Here is a 21769-nt window from a genome sequence, read left to right on the forward strand (position 1 = left end):
AATGGATCATCATCAAAACATTTATGCAAAGCAAAATCTAATGTATAATGTCCCTTTAAGAGAGACTAAAGTCAAAACTAAAGTTTTTGGATTTAGACAGAACAATTTAAAACAACATTCCATTTCACTTCTATTATCTAATTTGCTTTGTTCTCTTGTTTTTTTAGTGCAATAATAAAAAGCAAACACACTTTTTTTATTACACAGATGCACATAAGTACAACCCCTTTGTGGGGGTTAAACACAATCTGCAGTGAAAAACGAAGAAACCAGGGCGGCTCACTCAAAACACACTTTATTGTAAAATATATATTCAACGTGGGCTATACAACAAAAACAGTTGCAAGGATAAAATCACATCTATGTAAGACAAAAAGAGCAACACACATCCCGGCTAGGACGCGTTTCGGGTTTCCCCGTACTCACAGATACCTGGGTGTGTGTCAAATCTACCTATATCAGTGTTGTAGTTGATGAGTGTCACCTGTGCTAACAGAAATTACCCACCAGGTCTATGCCGATATCAACTCTCTCCTTACCGTAAAGACATCTTATGCAAAAATACACAGAACATTTGTATATATGGCTTGATGCAGCACAAAGCAAATTAACTACAAAAAGCCTTCATTTATATATATATATATATATATATATATATATACATAAGTTGCTAGTCTAGCACAATAGTATTGGAAAAAGAATATATAAAAATATAAAGATTAATTAGCTAAAAAGACCTGTTAGATTACTATGTGTTTATATATAGTGGGAAAATAGAAAAGACAATTTTGCTTATATTACAAAGACATCCTTATTATTCATAATTTTTTCAAATTGGCCTATTGTTAACATGAGTCATGACAGATTACCTTATAATTTTAAAGAAAATATTTGTTATCATACTTATATACACCATATTACCATATATGAGTACTACTTTGGTGTTGTTTAACAAACGATAAACATATAAAGAGCTATGTGTAGATCCTACTTATATACACCATATTACCATACATAAGTATTATTCTGGTATTGTTAAACAAAGGATAAACATATTGTGACAGAAAGCAAGGCCTGGTTATAAATGGAAGATATTTAAGACTAAGCATTGTACATGCTATTTCTCCTTTCAGTTAAAACCCCAGGGAGAAAGAGTGTGTATTTGATTATCCCAGACAGCTGTGAAGCTGTCCCGCAGCTAATCACAGGTGTGGCTAATTAGAAGTTGTGAGGGTTTAAATAGCAGCCTCACTTAGGCCTTGAGAGAGTTAGTTACACAGCTACAGAAGCTGGTGTGTGTGTTTGTTACACTGTGTAAAAAACTTTTGTTCCTGTGAACTGTAAAAGGACATTATTTTTACAAAGCACTTGTGGAATGCTGTGAAGTGCTGGGACACATTTAAAAGTACTTAACTTTGCTGCAGAGGAAGGATTTCCCTCTTTTGAAAATGAACTGCCTTTTTGTTATTGCTGTGAAAAATAAAGCCTTTTAAACTACAGTGACTGTCCTGTGCTGCATTTGTGCCCTAGAAGACCGTGGTTAAAAAAGTGTTTCCTGTTACAATATAAAGACCTATGTTTGGATATATATTTGCCTGAATATTACTGTAGACAAGGGATGCAGGTTCTCATACAGACGGAGCTTAACGTTAGGCAATATATGGTCTCCAACAGTTTTACCTAAACCCCAAGTCACTAGTACCTGGCTTAAACATAGAGGGACATATAGATGTGGCAGTAATAGGTGCAAGGCTTGTGATTATGTACTGTCCGTCAACTACTTTGAGTCTTTTGTCACAGGAGAAAGATATGATATTTCCCAATGCATTAATTGCAGCATGGGTTACGTGATTTATCTTATCTCCTGTGTCCAATGTAAACTTCAATACGTAGGCCTCACAACTAGTGAGGTGAGGTCACGTATACGTGAGCACCTTAGCAACATTCATTGCAAAAAAGAGTGCTCTGCTTTAGCTGTTCACTTCATACACAAACACAATCAGTCAGTTGAAACCCTTAAGTGGCAAGAAATTGAACTAGTACATCGCCCCAAAAGGGGTGGGGACAGGGAAAAACAGAATTTATGCTTACCTGATAAATTACTTTCTCCAACGGTGTGTCCGGTCCATGGCGTCATCCATAACTTGTGGGAATATTCTTTTCCCCAACAGGAAATGGCAAAGAGCACAGCAAAAGCTGTCCATATAGTCCCTCCTAGGCTCCGCCCACCCCAGTCATTCGACCGACGGACAGGAGAAAAAACAGGAGAAACCATAAGGTGCCGTGGTGACTGTAGTTAAAGAAAGAAATTCATCAAACCTGATTAAAAAACCAGGGCGGGCCGTGGACCGGACACACCGTTGGAGAAAGTAATTTATCAGGTAAGCATAAATTCTGTTTTCTCCAACATTGGTGTGTCTGGTCCACGGCGTCATCCATAACTTGTGGGAACCAATACCAAAGCCCTAGTAGAGTGAGCTGTGATACGTTCAGGAGGCTGCCGTCCGGCAGTCTCGTAAGCCAATCGGATGATGCTTTTCAGCCAAAAGGAAAGAGAGGTAGCAGTAGCTTTTTGACCTCTCCTCTTGCCAGAATAAACGACAAACAGAGAAGACGTTTGTCTGAAATCCTTTGTTGCTTCTAAATAGAACTTTAAAGCACGAACTACATCTAAATTGTGTAACAAACGTTCCTTCTTTGAAACTGGATTCGGACACAAAGAAGGCACAACTATTTCCTGGTTAATATTCTTGTTGGAAACAACCTTTGGAAGGAAACCAGGTTTAGTACGCAAAACAACCTTATCTGAATGGAACACCAGATAGGGCGGATTACACTGCAAAGCAGATAACTCAGAAACTCTTCTAGCAGAAGAAATAGCAACCAAAAACAGAACTTTCCAAGATAACATCTTGATATCTATGGAATGTAGAGGTTCAAACGGAACCCCTTGAAGAACTGAAAGAACTAAATTCAGACTCCAGGGAGGAGTCAAAGGTCTGTAAACAGGCTTGATCCTGACCAAAGCCTGAACAAAAGCTTGAACATCAGGCACAGCTGCCAGTCGTTTGTGTAACAAGACAGATAAAGCAGAAATCTGTCCCTTTAGAGAACTTGCTGATAATCCTTTATCCAAACCTTCTTGGAGAAAGGAAAGGATCCTAGGAATTTTGATCTTACTCCATGAGAATCCCTTGGAATCACACCAACAGATATATCTTTTCCATATTTTATGGTAAATTTTTCTAGTTACAGGGTTTTCTGGCTTGTACCAGAGTATCTATTACAGAATCCGAAAACCCACGCTTAGATAAAATCAAGCGTTCAATTTCCAAGCCGTTATCTGGAGGGAAACTAGATTTGGATGTTCGAATGGACCCTGTACTAGAAGATCCTGTCTCAAAGGTAGCTTCCATGGTGGAGCCGATGACATTCACCAGGTCTGCATACCAAGTCCTGCGTGGCCACGCAGGAGCTATCAAGATCATAGAGGCCCTCTCCTGCTTGATTCTGGCTACCAGCCTGGGAATGAGAGGAAACGGTGGAAACATAAGCTAGGTTGAAGGTCCAAGGCGCTACTAAAATCCACTAGAGTCGCCTTGGGATCCCTGGATCTGGACCCGTAGCAAGGAACCTTGAAGTTCTGACGAGACGCCATCAGATCCATGTCTGGAATGCCCCATAATTGAGTCAACTGGGCAAATATCTCCGGGTGGAGTTCCCACTCCCCCGGATGGAATGTCTGACGACTCAGATAATCCGCCTTCCAGTTTTCCACTCCTGGGATGTGGATCGCAGATAGGTGGCAGGAGTGATCCTCCGCCCATTTTATGATTTTGGTCACTTCTCTCATCGCCAGGGAACTCCTTGTTCCCCCCTGATGGTTGATGTAAGCAACAGTCGTCATGTTGTCTGATTGGAATCTTATGAATCTGGCCTTTGCTAGTTGAGGCCAAGCCCTGAGAGTATTGAATATCGCTCTCAGTTCCAGAATGTTTATCGGGAGAAGAGACTCTTCCTGAGACCATAGCCCCTGAGCTTTCAGGGAGTCCCAGACCGCGCCCCAGCCCACTAGACTGGCGTTGGTCATGACGATGACCCACTCTGGTCTGAGGAAGCTCATTCCCTGGGACAGGTGATCCTGGGTTAGCCACCAACGGAGTGAGTCTCTGGTCTTCTGATCTACTTGAATCACTGGAGACAAGTCTGTATAGTCCCCATTCCACTGTTTCAGCATGCACAGTTGTAATGATCTTAGATGAATTCGCGCAAAAGGAACTATGTCCATTGCTGCAACCATCAACCCTACTACTTCCATGAACTGAGCTATGGAAGGTCGTGGAACAGAGTGAAGAACTTGACAAGCGTTTAGAAGTTTCGACTTTCTGACATCTGTCAGGAAAATCTTCATTTCTAAAGAATCTATTATTGTCCCCAAGAAAGGAACTATTGTCGACGGAGACAGGGAACTTTTTTCTATGTTCACTTTCCATCCGTGAGATCTGAGAAAGGCCAGAACGATGTCTGTGTGAGCCTTTGCCTTTGGAAGAGACGACGCTTGTATCAGAATGTCGTCCAAGTAAGGTGCCACTGCAATGCCCCTTGGTCTTAGAACCGCTAGAAGGGACCTGAGTACCTTTGTGAAAATCCTTGGAGCAGTGGCTAGCCCGAATGGGAGAGCCACAAACTGGTAATGTTTGTCTAGAAAGGCGAACCTTAGGAACTGATGATGATCCTTGTGGATAGGAATATGTAGATACGCATCCTTTAGATCCACGGTAGTCATAAATTGACCCTCCTGGATTGTAGGTAAAATCGTTCGAATGGTTTCCATTTTGAACGATGGCACTCTGAGAAATTTGTTTAGGAACTTTAAATCCAGAATTGGTCTGAAAGTTCCCTCTTTTTTGGGAACCACAAACAGATTTGAGTAAAACCCCATTCCTTGTTCCACGGTTGGAACTGGGTGTATCACTCCCATTTTTAACAGGTCTTCTACACAATGTAAGAATGCCTGTCTCTTTATTTGGTCTGAGGATAAGTGAGACATGTGGAACTTTCCCTTGGAGGTAGTTCCTTGAATTCCAGAAGATAACCCTGAGAAACTATTTCTAGTGCCCAGGGATCCTGAACATCTCTTGCCCAAGCCTGAGCGAAGAGAGAGAGTCTGCCCCCTACTAGATCCGGTCCCGGATCGGGGGCTACTCCTTCATGCTGTCTTGTTAGCAGCAGCAGGTTTCTTGGCCTGCTTACCCTTGTTCCAGCCTTGCATCGGTTTCCAAGCTGGTTTGGTTTGCGAAGCATTACCCTCTTGTCTAGAAGCTGCAGAGTTGGAGGCCGGTCCGTTCCTGAAATTGCGAAAGGAACGAAAATTAGACTTATTCTTGGCCTTGAAAGGCCTATCTTGTGGGAGGGCGTGGCCCTTACCCCCAGTGATGTCTGAGATAATCTCTTTCAATTTTGGCCCAAAAAGAGTTTTACCCTTGAAAGGGATATTAAGCAATTTTGTCTTGGAAGATACATCCGCTGACCAAGACTTTAGCCAGAGCGCTCTGCGCGCCACAATTGCAAACCCAGAATTTTTCGCCGCTAATCTAGCTAACTGCAAAGCGGCATCTAAAATAAAGGAATTAGCCAACTTAAGTGCGTGAACCCTGTCCATAACCTCCTCATACGGAGTCTCTCTACTGAGCGACTTTTCTAGTTCTTCGAACCAGAACCACGCTGCTGTAGTGACAGGAATAATGCACGAAATAGGTTGCAGGAAGTAACCTTGCTGTACAAAAATCTTTTTAAGCAAACCCTCCAATTTTTTATCCATAGGATCTTTGAAAGCACAATTATCCTCGATAGGAATAGTAGTGCGCTTGGCTAGTGTAGAAACTGCCCCCTCCACCTTAGGGACTGTCTGCCATAAGTCCTTTCTGGGGTCGACCATAGGAAATAATTTCTTAAATATAGGAGGGGGAACAAAAGGTATGCCGGGCTTCTCCCACTCCTTATTCACTATGTCCGCCACCCGCTTGGGTATAGGAAAAGCGTCGGGGTGCACCGGAACCTCTAGGAACTTGTCCATCTTGCACAATTTTTCTGGAATGACCAGGTTGTCACAATCATCCAGAGTAGATAGCACCTCCTTAAGCAGTGCGCGGAGATGCTCTAATTTAAATTTAAATGTCACAACATCAGGTTCTGCCTGTTGAGAAATTCTACCTGAATCTGAAATTTCCCCATCTGACAAAACCTCCCTCACGGCCCCTTCAGATTGGTGTGAGGGTATGACAGAGCAATTATCATCAGTGCCCTCCTGCTCTACAGTGTTTAAAACAGAGCAATCACGCTTTCTCTGATATGCAGGCATTTTGGATAAAATATTTGCTATGGAGTTATCCATTACTGCCGTCAATTGTTGCATAGTAATAAGCATTGGCGCGCTAGAAGTACTAGGGGCCTCCTGCGTGGGCAAAACTGGTGTAGACACAGAAGGAGATGATGTAGAACTATGTCTACTCCCTTCATCTGATGAATCATCTTGGGCAACTTTACTATCTGTGGCAGTACTGTCCTTACTTTGTTTGGACGCTATGGCACAATTATCACACAATTTTGAAGGGGGAGACACATTGGATTCCATACATACAGAACATAGCTTATCTGAAGGCACAGACATGTTAAACAGGCTTAAACTTGTCAATAATGTACAAAAACCGTTTTTAAACAAAACCGTTACTGTCTCTTTAAATTTTAAACAGTGCACACTTTATTACTGAATATGTGAAAAACTATGAAGGAATTGTTCAAATTTAACCAAATTTTCACCACAGTGTCTTAAAGCATTCAAAGCATTGCACCACAAATTTGAGACCTTTAACCCTTAAAATGAAGAAACCGGAGCCGGTTAAAGTTTTAACCCCTCTACAGTCCCAGCTACAGCCTTTGCTGCGACTTTACCAAACCCAGGGGGTATACGATACCAAATGAAGCCTTCTAGGAACCTTTTCAAATACTTTCAGACCCACACACATGCAGCTGCATGTCCTGCTCTCAAAAGAAACTGCGCAGTAATGGCGCGAAAATGAGGCTCAGCCTACTACAGGGAAGGCCCTTCCTGACTGAAATGGTGTCTAAACCAGTGCCTGACGTTAAAAAAACGTTCCCCAAATTTTATAAGTGTGAATATCAACATCAATCTTTATAAAAAGCTCAAATAAAGCAATCAATCTTGCCCATAAAAATGTCTACCAGTTTTATATCCCACATTAAGCCCTTTATTCTGTTTGATTAAGAAAATGGCTTACCGGTCCCCATGAGGGGAATGACAGCCTTCCAGCATTACACAGTCTTGTTAGAAAAATGGCTAGTCATACCTTAAGCAGAAAAGTCTGCTGTTTCCCCCAACTGAAGTTATTTCATCTCAACAGTCCTATGTGGAAACAGCAAACGATTTTAGTTACTGCTGCTAAAATCATATTCCTCTCACAAACAGAACTCTTCATCTTTTTCTGTTTCAGAGTAAATAGTACATACCAGCACTATTTTAAAATAACAAACTCTTGATAGTAGAATAAAAAACTACAACTAATCACCACATACTCTTCACCATCTCCGTGGAGATGTTGCCTGTGCAACGGCAAAGAGAATGACTGGGGTGGGCGGAGCCTAGGAGGGACTATATGGACAGCTTTTGCTGTGCTCTTTGCCATTTCCTGTTGGGGAAGAGAATATTCCCACAAGTTATGGATGACGCCGTGGACCGGACACACCAATGTTGGAGAAAGAATTATATAGGAGAGAAACTTTTTGGATCTTCAAATTAAATACTAGATTTCCTAAAGGATTCAATTCGACCTTTGATATCATGAATCATTGGGAGAGACAGTAGGATCAACATGATGTTTTATTCTCTATGCCCCCTTAAATATAAAGTTTATAATAAATAAATGTGTGATATGGTTTTACACTTTGGTTTGTGGGCATCTACATAGAGTCTAGTATTTTGTTGAAGTAATATTCAGGCAAATATATATCCAAACATAGTTCTTTATATGTTTATCTATCCTTTGTTTAACAATACCGGAATAATACTTATGTATGGTAATATGGTGTATATAAGTCGGATCTACACATAGCTCTTTATAGGTTTATCTATCCTTTGTTAAACATCACCAAAGTAGTACTCATATATGGTAATATGGTGTATATAAGTATGATAAATATTTTCTTTAAAATTATAAGGTAATCTGTCATGACTCATGTTAACAATAGGCCAATTTGAAAAAATTATGAATAATAAGGATGTCTTTGTAATATTAGCAAAATGGTCTTTTCTATTTTCCCACTATATATAAACACATAGTAATCTAACAGGTCTTTTTAGCTAATTAATCTTTATACATTCTTTTTCCAATACTATTGTGCTAGACTAGCAACTTATGCATATATATATATATATATATATATATATATATATATATATATATATATATATATATATATATATATATATATATAAATTAAGGCTTTTTGTAGTTAATTTGCTTTGTGCTGCATCAAGCCATATACAAATGTTCTGTGTATTTTTGCATAAGATGTCTTTACGGTAAAGAGAGAGTTAATATCGGCATAGACCTGGTGGGTAATTTCTGTTAGCACAGGTGACACACACCCAGGTATCTGAGTACGGGGAAACCCAAAACGCGTCCTAGCCAGGATGTGTGTTGCTCTTTTTGTCTTACATAGATGTGATTTTATCCTTGCAACTGTTTTTGTTGTATAGCCCACATTGAATATATATTTTACAATAAAGTGTGTTTTGAGTGAGCCGCCCTGGTTTCTTCGTTTTTCATTGCTGCTTATGGACTTTACCACTGGGCTCTCAGACACACAGGTCGATATCCACACCCCCTATTAGGATTCGTTGAGGACGTCAGACGCTACACTCAGGAGGAGGTCTGCATAGCAGACGAATCAGAAAAAAAAAAGGAAGATGTTTCACCTCAAAATTCCTTCAGCTCACCAGAGTAACTGCTCTGTGAACAGTTTGAGCTGCAAGTTAAAAAAAAAAAGAAAAAAAAGAAAACACAATAACCAATCAGCTGAGGTCTTGCATTACTTTGCAGTGGATCTCATGAGATTTCACACTAACTTCCATAAACTAAATAGGAAAATAACATAACTGTGCCTGCACATGCCAGATGCACACTCCCTGGCTTGTCCTGGGACTAGCATCCTGACTGGCAGCTTAAAGTCTCTTTACAGTGGGGTGTGAATACTTAGGAAATTTTAAGGTACATATCTTCCTTTTTTACATAAAGAAGTTTAGGTGAAATTTTCTAATCAGCTTTTTAGTTTAGGTGAAATTTTCTAATCAGCTTTTTATAGCTATGCTGCATCATTTTCAAGTGCTTTAACATTTGGGTATTATGTTCCTTTAAAGGGACAGTTTTCTCAAAAACTTTCTCCCCTTTAATTTGTTCCCAATGATCCACTTAACCTGCTGGAGTGTATTAAATTGTTTACAGGTAGCTCCTTTACCCTTATATTGGCATGTGGTATCCCCACCTAGTCTGAAAGTTTGTGGCCGCAGGTCCAAGCTATAGATAAGCTTTGTAAACACAGCCAGCAGAAATTACACTCCCAGTGGGATATAGCAGAGATAAGGTAATAAAATGTTGATTTTCCATTGCTCTCTCCAAGTACTGGTGATTGTTTTATGGACAGATATAAGATAAAGAAACATGAATATGTACACTGTGTGATACAGTAATGAGGTCTGATTATACCTACAAGCTCAACCCATTTTATTAGGTTGTGGCTTCAAAATAAGAGCTTTAATATAAACAAATAAGCCTTAAAAAGCTAATTTTCATACATTTTTTACTCTGCAGTTGGTAAAAAAAGCAATTGTAAACACATTAAGGGAAAAACTATTTTACATTATGCTGTCCCTTTAAGTGAGACTTTTAAAGACACATGGAAGATATGGTCTCATAGAGGTACGTTTCAACAAATGATACAAAACAAGAGGTACATACACCTTTTTCAAAACTGTTCCCTCTACACTATAGAAATCATGAAAAAAATATTTTGACTTCCATTTCTCTTTAACACCTGCAAAATGGGCGTTAAAGAGACAATGTACTCAGGCAAGCAGCTGATAAAAGTTAACTGTATTCAAAGCAGCTGCAGAAGCTCTTTCAAATTAGCTGGGCTCTTTTTGCTCCCCTTCACTGTGAGGTTGGTTTCTACTGCTGTGTTTACATAGATAACAAAGAATTTAAAAGTATCAGTATAGGTGGAGGTTTCAATGAGAAAACAAAACGGAAAAGAAGCTATTGGTAAACTATTTAATACAGTCAAGCAGGCAAAATGGATCAATGGGATGAATGGGAACCCATTAAAAGGGGAGAACAAAAACATTTTTAAAACACATAAAAGGAATAAAGGTGACGATACATGCATTTGTAGCAGGAACAATAATAGCTCATCCAATCACTAGTGTGTTAAAAACATAACCCACACGCACCTACAAGCCATTGCTAATGTTTAGACTATGCTCCTTTTATACCCGTATTAACTGCAATGTTCACTTTTTTTAGAAAGAAGGCAAAACCATAGCCTGATCACAGATTAAAAATAGTTGCACCCAGGACTGATAAGGTGAGGTTTACACCATAGTAAAATGCAGTTTTTTCCTAACAAATATTCCTGAATTAAATTGCTACTTGGTTTTTTTTTGCTGATGGGTGCACAAAACTGCCTTTCCTATAACTTTCAATATGAAATTAAATCACTTCATCAATTGATGATTTGTTAATGTCCCTTTAAAAGCTATATTTTAACAATAATATCAGTTGAAACTATTTCTAATTTTCCTTCTATTTCTTACTTCCTGCAAGACTTGCAAATTTCCACTATTACATTTAGACTGTGCCTTTAAGATGGATAAGGTCTTTCTAGAACAACTGACTGGCATGTGGGGAATGTAGCAGCCACTCTCCTGACCCCAGGAATCCAAGACAGGTTGGGATCTGCCCTAAGGTTGAAAGGCTGTGCCGTGCTGTGCATTCTTCTCTAGAATTACAAAAGCTATTGGGATTCAGGATGTGCTGCACAAACTCTAAAAGGGAGGGCTACACTCAAACATACTGCAATACCTAGTGTAGCTGACCAGGCACATACCCCAACGTGAAAAGAAAAATACACAATGTGATCTTTAAGAAGGATTGACGCCTTCATTATGTTAAAGCTTCACTGACTGCTAAGAAGTACAGGAGAATTTCATTTTAAAACTGGATTTCTACATACGAACAAGCAAAACAAAATGCTACAACAAACCCTCCATACATGAACAGAATAAAACGGGCTACGTCCCTAGGGATATCATAACTGTACAGTTGATACTGTATTACAGCTAATGTAAACTTGTAACTGAGTAGTTACAGAATGGGCCAATAAGGGATCAGATCAATAGCCCATGGCAAACATATGCTCAATGAAGCACTCATAACCGATTTGTGACACTCCACTTCTAGGCTACTAATATAACTGGCTGTAATTGTAGGATTTTAAAGGGACATGAAATCCAAAAATGTTCTTTTATGATTCAGATAGAGCATATCTATACTATATTTGTGTTTGTCTGTCGCCGTCGGCAGTTGCGCACGCATCCTCAAAGGAATGTTGGCAGCACGAGGCAGCCAACAGAATCTATTTATTGGGGTACCTTGAATTCCTATTGGCTGAAATTTTAAAAATCAGCCAATAGGATGAGAGCTACTGAAATCTTATTGGCTGATTTGAACAGCCAATAGGATTTCAGTAGCTCTCATTTTATTGGCTATTTTGAAAAATTCAGCAGCCAATAGGAGAGCTACTGAAATTTTATTGGCCGATTTAAAACAGCCAATAGGATTTTAGTAGTTCTAATTCTATTGGCTGTTTTGAAAAATTCAGCCAATAGGAATGCAAGGTACCCAAAATTGATTGCGGTACCTTGCATTCAATCTTCAGTATACCACGGACATTAGATGAAGAAGAAGAGCCTCCATGTCGCCGAGGATCATCACATCTCGGAAGACTGCTCCGGACCTCCGCTCCGCCTTCGCTGTGGATGAAGATGATGGACCCGCCTGGAAGAATACCTTCTTCGCCGGACTTCAGGAACTGTGAGTACCTATTTGGGGCTGTTAGTTTGGTTTTTTTTTGGGGGGGGGGGGTTATTTTTTTAACTTTTGGCACTTTGAAAAAGAGCTGAATGCCCTTTTAAGGGCAGTGAAAAAGAGCTAAATGCCCTTTTAAGGGCAATGCCCATACAAATGCCCTTTTCAGGGCAATGGGTAGTTTATGTTTTTTTAGTGCTAGGTTTTATATTTTGGGGGGTTTGGTGGGTGGGGGTTTTTTACTGTTAGGGGTGACTTAGTATTTTTTCATCTTAAAAGAGCTGTTTAACTTAGGGCAGTGCCCTACAAAAAGCCATTTTAAGGACTATTAGAAGTTTAGTATTAGATTAGGGGGTGTTTTTATTTTTTTGGGGGGGATTTTTTATTTTCATAGGGATTAGGTTTAATTTTTTTTATTTTGGATAATGTGTTTATTGTGGGGAGGCTTACCGACTAGTACATTTTAAACAACTTTCCAATTTACTTCTATTATCAAACGTGCTTTATTATCTAGGATCAGCAGAGCACTACTGGGAGACACCTGAACACATCGGGTGAGCCAATGACAAGAATATATTATTAAAATAACTCAATTAGAATTTCATGCTCTATCTGAATCATAAAAGTATTCTTTTGACTTTCATGACTAATTTTTTTATATACTTTAAATTAGCAATGTATATCAGCAATTCTTTAATTGCTAATATATATTGTAGATTTATAAGAAAAAAACTTTAATGTCCCTTTAAATGTAAAAATACCATGGTCCCTTAAAGGAACATTAATCTGCTGAGCACAGCTACAATAGCATAAATATTAGTCCCGGTGTTATGGTTTCTGGTGCCTGTGTGTCTTTTTAAAGCTATTCTCATATTTTAAAACTCTATACAAGTGCCGGTTGGGGATGCTCAGAATCTTTATATTTTACAATGTCGTCTTGGAGTTTAAAGAGATATAAAAGATTAAAAAGAAAATGCCCAGATATATTATCAGCCAAAACTGGAATCCACATAGATGCATTTCAGTTTTGAATAGAAGCATTTTTGTAATTTACATGCATTAGCAAAAATGCTTCTAACAAAAGCTATAGCCCTTACAAAAGTGTATTTAAGTATGCACCGTGCACCAGCATTTAAACACAGCACTTGCTCAGAGAGCCTAAGGTGTTTGTACCATCAGGTAATAACTCAGTTTGTGAAGTGCTGACATGATAAAAGACCCACTTGCTCTCTGAGTAGCTGCAGTATTTAAAATGCTGGTGCATTGAGAATATCTAGCTATGCTTCAGATGCACGTGCAGAGAAACATGTTAACTCTAAAACAGTGATTACTTTTACTAGAAGCATTTTTGCCAATACATTTATATTGTAAATATGTTTCTAGCCAAAAGATGTAATTCATCTATGTGCATTTCAATTTTGACCGTAATGTCGCTTTAAACCCCTTTTTAAAGTCAACTTCAGAGCAGCAATGCACGACTGAGAACGAGCTAAGCACATTTGTTGTGAAAACATGTGTGACGCCACCAATTACTAGCTCCCAGTAGAGTAGTACACTGCTGCCCATGAGCCCATCTAGATTTGCTTTTTCAACAAAGGATACCGAGGGAGCAAAATCAGTTTGATAATAGGTGGAAATTCTTTATTTTGTTTTTAAAAAATTGTACACTATATTTGAATCAGAAAAAAAAAATTCTGCGCACCATTTGTGCAGGAATACCTTACCTCTAAGACGGTGGCGCCCTGTGTGGGGAAGCATAGTAAGTAGTAAATATGCTATTGTAGTTGTGCCAGTAGTTTAAGGAACCTTTAAGAGACTATTTCTTTAAGATTATCACTGATTTGGGCTCACACACAAATAGATTTGCACCCTATTAGATAGTCCTTAGCATGGCAGAAAAATGCTGTAGCATTTATAAGGAATTTAAAAATATTTTCAACTTAAGAAGCAGCTCACAGTACGTGAGGCAGCAATCTCCCAATAAAATATACAAAATATGAAGGTCTTTTCAGGCCAGCTTACGATCGTTATCATGTTGAACAATGGTTATTCCTCATCCTAATGTCTTCCAAAACAAATGAGATAGTAGTTTGTGAAGCGAAGGAGCTAGATATGGAGGAAGTAAGACAGGAAAGGAATGAAGAGGCACATCTATACAGGAAATGATTTAAAATAGCAGATCTCAAGAGGTCCTGCAAAGCACAACTGTCAGGGTCTGGTTAAACTACCTTTTGTTAGACAATAGCAGTAATAGTAACATCACAGCAAACCGAAAGATACAAAGCACCTTAATGTTATTGGGCAGCATAAGAATGCTGAACATAACCCTGGAAACACATAGCAAGAACGAAAAGTAGACCGATTATTTAAAGGAACATTAAACACTTTGAGATGGTAATATAAAATGATAAAATATATATATCAGGTGCACTCTCACAAACTCAATTACGAAGTCAGGGTGCTGAGTAGGGTTCTAAATAAAATCAGAAGAAAACAGCACTCTCTGGGCTTCAAGCGACGTTTCGGGGAATACACCACTTCAAAGATTATATATAAATATACACGTTATTTATTTTGTCTCCTTTTCTGGGAATTCTATTCTGAAATTGTGAGCTTTTCAGTTCCTGTTAGAAATGGAAGTGCAGAACACTATTATATTCTATCTACACAGTCATTGGCTGCACACTCTAGTGACCTATTTATAACTGTCCCTAATTGGCCACAGCAGAGAAGGTAACACAAGTTACAACATGGCAGTTCCCATTGTTTTATAGGCACTAAAACTTTACACTTTTTTTGTCAATATTTAAACAGCTAATAAGACTTTAAAAAAATACATTTACATGTTAATCTCAGACTAATCTTTTCTTTGAATGCATCATTCTATCTAGCATTTATTTAGTATTAAAATGTCCCTTAGTTGAAAAGTTACATGCTCCGCGGGTCTTGAGCTGCACTTTTACTGAGTGTTTAACTCAATAACACTCAAAATAGATATACATGTTACAGCAATCTGGTACTGAAAATGTAAAGCAACAATAAAATAACGCTACTTTTAAGCTCTAGGTTTCAAGATAGGTAGAGACAAATTTTAAAAGGAGGTATCAAGGAATCATAGCAGTAAAAGCACTTATATGGCTTTTGTACAAAAGGACTGCGATACGCCATGATAGGTCAGACTTACTTCAACTTAAATCAAAAAGATTTTCTCAACTCACCAAAGCAGAATTCAGCCTTCGGTCGAAGTTTTGTGGCATCACTGACCTGAAAACAAACATTAATGGAGAAAAGAAATTTAGCATCTGCAAAAGGACAAAGAAGAAAATTGTGAATAACTAAATATGAGACACTTACCTTAGAAATGTAAGTCAGCTTTAGAGATCCAACAGAGGGGGAGCCAGCTGGTAGGTTCTAAATAATAAAATATATAAATTAATGTAACAAAAAAATAAAAAAGTATATAAGTTATGAATCACATTCAATTCTCAGAGATAAATGATAGATAGATTATATATACAGGTGGCCCTCGTTTTACAACGGTTCAATTCACACCGTTTCAGAATAACAACCTTTTTTTCCAGTCATGTGACTGCTATTGAAAAGCATTGAGAAGCAGAGCATTTATTAAAATAGCCAGTAGGTGGAGCTGTCTGCTTGTGTTGCAGCAAAGCCAAGCAAGCTGAAATTAATCAGTTTAACCAGACCTGAGCTATCGAGCAGATTTCAAAGGAACAAGATCTTCCTGTCTATAAATCAGTCCAGATTGGAATGCATAGAAAGAAGCACCCTTTGAGAAAGCCGTTAGGGCGAAACATGTTAGGGACGTTAGGGAATTGGTGAGGAGTCCTGGAGCTCCTGTATTTTTAGATGAGCCTTAGAATGCTATATTACTAAACCTGTTCTTAATTTACTTAAACACTAGTTTTAGGTGGTTATTATCCTGGTTAAAATCTAACTATGTTTGTTCTTACACGCTCGATATTCGTTCAATAGACTTGATGTGCAAACGATACCAAATCTGTATATCTAGCTGTGGGGCAGAGCTGTAGGAGCTACTCGACACAGATAAACTTTTATCTGCAAGCTGGGAATCAAATATTAAATACATAATACTGGCATACAATTTAATGATTACCGGGTAAGATTGCATCTACTCCATCGGCTATATACCGAGTGGTGTGGTCAGCAGTAGCCCCATTAGAATTGGTAAAACCGGCATTGCATGTGTGTGCTGAAATTAGACAGCATTTGTGTTCGAGTTAGCTGCACTCAAAAATCTCTCTATATAATTAGCAAACAGCTCTGTCACCTATTGGCAATAACCGCTACGCTACAGTTACAAACTTACATCCAACGTGTGGTATCATCAGTAATTTAAATTGTAACACTGTATACCAAAACGGATGAGCTGTACCTGAGTAGTTATAGCATGTAGGACATAGGTATACTGAATTTCCATTTATGAGAATTAACACTGCCTCAAAAACACGGTATACAAAGTGTACATCTATATCAAATTAAAGATTACCTCTCTCACTCATTTGATAATAACGGTTACGTTATAATTATAAGTCTACAAATAAGTTGGTGGTACCACTAATATCTGTAAACATAATATACTATATTTATTAACTATCTCTATCTGAATATCTATAGCCTTGAACCTGCACATGCGCGGAATTGTCAATTGTGCATAGGGGCCCTGCTCGGACAAACAAATATTGCACTAAACACATGAACCAACAACAATATGTTGAATAATGTATAAGTTGAGCTCCTGTATATGACATACAAATAGTGTGCCAATATATAAGTGTATAACATAAATATATAGTATGTTACATGACACCACAACAAGTATTTCAAGAAAGTGGGTACTGATGCAACGTTAGCAGTATACTAAACATACTAGCTGTTAAATTAAAGGGCTGTAGGTAGATTTATACGAGTGGGTAATACTAACTTATAGTACATATGAGCTATATCAAAATACATGAACCCACAATAAATCTAAAAACTATCTCAGCACACCCTATTTAAGGGTTATAACTGTATATTAACAATTTTTAACCAATATATGTGAGTCATAAAGCACAAGTGTCACCCCAAACACAAACGGAATCACCGGAACCTAATTAGGAGAAAAAGGCTTACCCGGAAGGTAGCGTTGGGCTGTCCAAGCTGCAGAGGGCTGGAGGAGTAGGAGCAGAGACCCAAATCGTAGGTCCACAGGCATCCGAATCCAGTTCCAGGAGCAGAGGCGGACACAGACCCCAGACGCAATACCCGGAACTACAGCCAATCACAGGAGACGGCGGACGCACACGCTGAAAGCGGTGACGTCACCACACACGAACGGAGCATCGACGAGAGTCAAGAGGCGAACGGAGGGTCACGGCTGAGTGGGTGAGTGAACCGAAGTGGGATTATACCCAACGGCGGTTCATTTCTTTATAATAAATACAAAAGAAAAGTTTTCCCACTATAGCAGAAAGTTACCAGATTTGACCCACAAAAGACCGACAAAATTGTTAATTACAGAAGTGGTTAACTCAGGGACTGTTTGGTTGCCATCTTTAAAAGCTAAAAAGTCATTTTCCAAGATACATGATTTTACATCCAATGGACATTGCTCTATATTAAGGGAATTGATTGTTTTTCCTGTGAGAGTTCCTACAGAGCTAGTGCCCCTTTTTACTGAACTCTTGTATTAGTTTACTATAGTGCCCACGGCGAAGCACTGGGAACTAGCTCTCATAAGTGTGTGGGGAGCAGGTTGTAATAAAATTAATAAAATGGACAGCAGCCAGCAGCAACAGTTTTTTGCTTTAATGCCTACAGCAGCCAGAAATATGAACACAATGGACTGTGACATGATTTTTTCAAATGACAAGGGGATTTTAACACTGAGTAGCTTATTTGATACCATGGAGAAGCAATTGCTAAAGGAGACCAGACTACAATGGGACTTATGGACATTAGACAGATATATGAGACTGAAAATGATACCGAGAGGTCTCAGAATCTTTAAATTTCCCACTTTTGAGGTGGATACTAACGACCATGAATTCATTGAGTCTTGGAATGAGATACTCTCAGAGTGTTCATCCAGGTTGATGTTAATGTTGGTAGAATATAAAGAAAAACAGTTAATAGAGACCAGAAAACAGATAGATGACACACAGCTAGAGATGAATAAGAGAAGAGAGGACACAGATTTCCAAAAGTTTGATGGCATTCTTAGAAATACAGTGGCTATTAACAAAAAAATGGTTATGGAGAATAAACACACTAAATATCTGAGAGATAAGTCAGACTATGAGAATAAAACAGTGTACATTTGGAACAGGAAACAGCGAGCTTCCAATAGATTTAGTAAACAGAATAGACAAAGAAAAAACAGGAATAAGAAAAACAGGAATAGTCAAAAAGCAGTGTCTTTCTCAGATAGTGCATCAGAAGGGGAAATGGGATATTCCTCTGAGGATAAATCCTCAGACAATGAGGAAATGCCAGTAGTTTATACAGGAATTTTGAAAAACACAAGTGAGAATATAGGGGGGGATACCATATCCGCCACGAAAGGAAAGCAAAAGAAAAAAATGACCTCTAAACAAGGGGAAACTAGGTACACACCGACAAATACAGAGAAACACAAGGCAGTAGCCAGTGAAATAGAACAGGTTTTTCCAATGGACACAGCAGTAAGGACAGTTCCCAGTGTAAACATGTCACAAGAGAGGTACAAATTGAGAGAGCAAAAGAAACAAACAAAGTACAAATAGGCAGTGTGATTAATTTGTCTAAGAAACAGTTAACTAAAACCCAATTTGATGTTTTGCAGTATGGATTATCCTTCTCACCTACCACAGACTTCAGTGTGTTCCAGACCATCATCGATGTTAACAAATTGGTGAGAAATTTAACATTAAAAAAACACTTTTCTGGTAGAGAAGACACTGAAGTCTCTGATTTTAGGGATGTAGAAACAGACACTGAGCGTATCAAAAAGAGTTTCCAGGAAACTTGTGATGAGGTAACATTGCAGAATCTACAGTTTGAGGCACACACGGAACAGGGTTATATTAATAAAGGCACTTGCTATAAACCCAAGTCTGTGTTTTATCCCATACAGGAAAGAGGGACCATCATAGAGACATTTTTTAATAGAGTGGAAAGAGACCTTATAGCACTCAAAGATAACACTGCTCCCACCAAACAAAATCTAAAAAAAGAAGAGAGGTTAGCATTAAAACAACTTCAAGATGACACAGAACTTGTCATCAAAAATGCAGATAAAGGAGGGACCGTGGTAGTTATGGACAGGGAGGTCTATGTTAAGGAGGCTTTAAGGCAACTGAGTGATGAAAGGAATTATCGAATTTTACATACAGATCCAACTGAGAAATTCAAGAGGGAACTGAGGCATCTATTGGATGAGGGGATGGAACAGGGGTGTATCGATCAAAAAACAATGGAATTTCTATTGGTAGATAACCCACGAACACCCCTGTTCCATCACCTACCCAAAGTCCATAAATCAATAGATGACATAAAAGGCCGTCCCATAGTTAGCGGGATAGGGTCCCTCTTAGAACCATTATCCCAGTGGCTTGACAGCATATTGCAGCCTATGGTGAAAAATTTACCCTCATACATTAAGGACACTAAACATGTCTTAAACATGATGGAAACACAAATATGGGACAAGGAGTACCACTGGATAACAGTAGATGCTGTATCCCTGTACTCCTCGATCCCTCATGAGGAAGGTTTGAGGGCTATTAAATTTTTTCTAAGAAATTACTCGGATTTTTCACTGGATTTTCAAGATTTTGCCCTCAGAGTTACTAGGTATCTTTTAACTCACAATTTTTTCCAGTTTCAGGATGTCTTCTATCTCCAAAGATGTGGAACTGCGATGGGGGCCAAGTTTGCCCCCTCGTATGCCAACCTATTTTTAGGTTGGTGGGAATTTTTCCACATCTTTGGAGATAGAAATATCTATAAAGATAGTATCGCCATGTATGGCAGATACATTGACGATCTCCTTTTTGTATGGAAGGGGGATCCTTCAGACATCTCAACATTCATAGAAACTCTCAATGACAATGATGTGGGCATGAGTTTTACTTTTGAATGTAATTCCACAGTAACCAACTATCTTGATCTCACCCTAAAAGGGGTAATTGGCGAAAAAGTAATCTCCAAAGTATATAAGAAACCCATCAGTGGTAATAAACTATTACACTACAGCAGCTGTCATCCTAGACACACAGCAGCTGCAGTAGCGAAAGGGGAATTCATTCGCCTAAAGAGAAACTGCTCGAATGACGAAGATTTTCGCCAGGAAACAGTTGCCCTTGAACAAAGGTTAAAAATGAGAGGGTACACACAGAAAATAATAACTAGAGCAAAAAAACAAGTTGAATTCAAGATGAGAGACTCCTTCCTCAGAGGAAAAAGTAACAATCAAAAACAGCAAGATAATTTTAAAGGGTTAACATTTGTTACAAACTACAGTGCCCAGTTTCCCGAAATTACCAATATAATAAAAAAGCATTTTCCCATTCTGGCAGCGGATGACAAATTGATCAATGTTGTCAAAAAGGGAGTTAGGTGCAGTTCAAGGAAGTGTCCTACTTTGGGGTCCTTGCTGTCTCCAACTGAACTTAAGTCCCAAACAAAACCTAGTAGTACCTGGTTGACTAGCAGAGGCATGTATAACTGTGGTCACAGAAAATGCAAGCCCTGCGAATATTTAGAAAAAACTAAGTCATTTAAGTCCCAGGTGACAGGAGAGGTCTTTCAGATAAACACCTGTATGAATTGTATGACAGAGAGTGTCATATATATGCTCACATGTCAAAAATGTAAAGTTCAGTATATTGGTCTTACTTCAAGGGACATTAAGACAAGAATAAGGGAGCATATATCCACAATCTCCAGAGGTAAATCCCAAACCCCCCTGGTTAAACACTTCACTGAGAGACACAATGGAGAAATAAACACATTAAGGTGGTGTGCTATAGAGGAAGTAAAAGTCCCTAAAAGGGGAGGTAATTTAGATAAACTCTTAGCAAGAAGGGAGATGTTCTGGGTTTTGAGACTCAGAACAAGACTCCCTGAGGGTCTCAATTCCAGGTATGATATTATCAACTATTGGGAATGATCTACCCCTATCATTCAATTCCAAGGGTTACATTACCCCATATACACCATTCATGCACTCATATTCATTATGATTACCCCAACATAGTTGCTAATTTATTTCTCTTTGTATCTCTAACAAAGTGTAGTTACATAAATAGGTTCTCTGACAAGTAGCATACATGTTAGATTAGCTTCTAGAAAAGGGTGAGGAATAGATATTAGGGAAACAATATACACATAACATGTCTGTGGTTTCCCACAGTCAATCGGATCAAGTGTGGAGACAACCTCAAGGAAAGATATTAAGAAGGTTATATAGACTAAATAAGTACAAGTAACATTTCCCACCCACACTAAGAGTGTATAACGGCATGTCTTCTCAAGAAAAGTTGAGCCAATGTAATTCACTATAATTAATATTTTTGTATTTAAGAGGCCAAACAATATCTCTCCTA

The 21769-nt window shown here is 38.6% G+C and overlaps 1 protein-coding gene across 4 annotated transcripts in view; it reads right to left on the minus strand.

Annotated features, from left to right (window-relative positions):
- PLEKHA1 (pleckstrin homology domain containing A1) overlaps positions 1 to 21769 on the minus strand; it is a 127700-nt gene that overhangs the window by 46098 nt on the left and 59833 nt on the right. For all 4 annotated transcript variants that reach the window (XM_053692626.1, XM_053692628.1, XM_053692629.1 and 1 more), the window contains exons 3-4: positions 15516 to 15572; positions 15380 to 15425 (exon numbers count right to left, since the gene is read on the minus strand). In XM_053692626.1, coding sequence (XP_053548601.1) covers positions 15380 to 15425; positions 15516 to 15572 — 103 coding nt within the window. The remainder of the gene's footprint in view (positions 1 to 15379; positions 15426 to 15515; positions 15573 to 21769) is intronic.

This window comes from Bombina bombina, chromosome 9, assembly GCF_027579735.1.
Source record: "Bombina bombina isolate aBomBom1 chromosome 9, aBomBom1.pri, whole genome shotgun sequence".
Classification (NCBI taxonomy): Eukaryota; Metazoa; Chordata; class Amphibia; order Anura; family Bombinatoridae; genus Bombina; species Bombina bombina.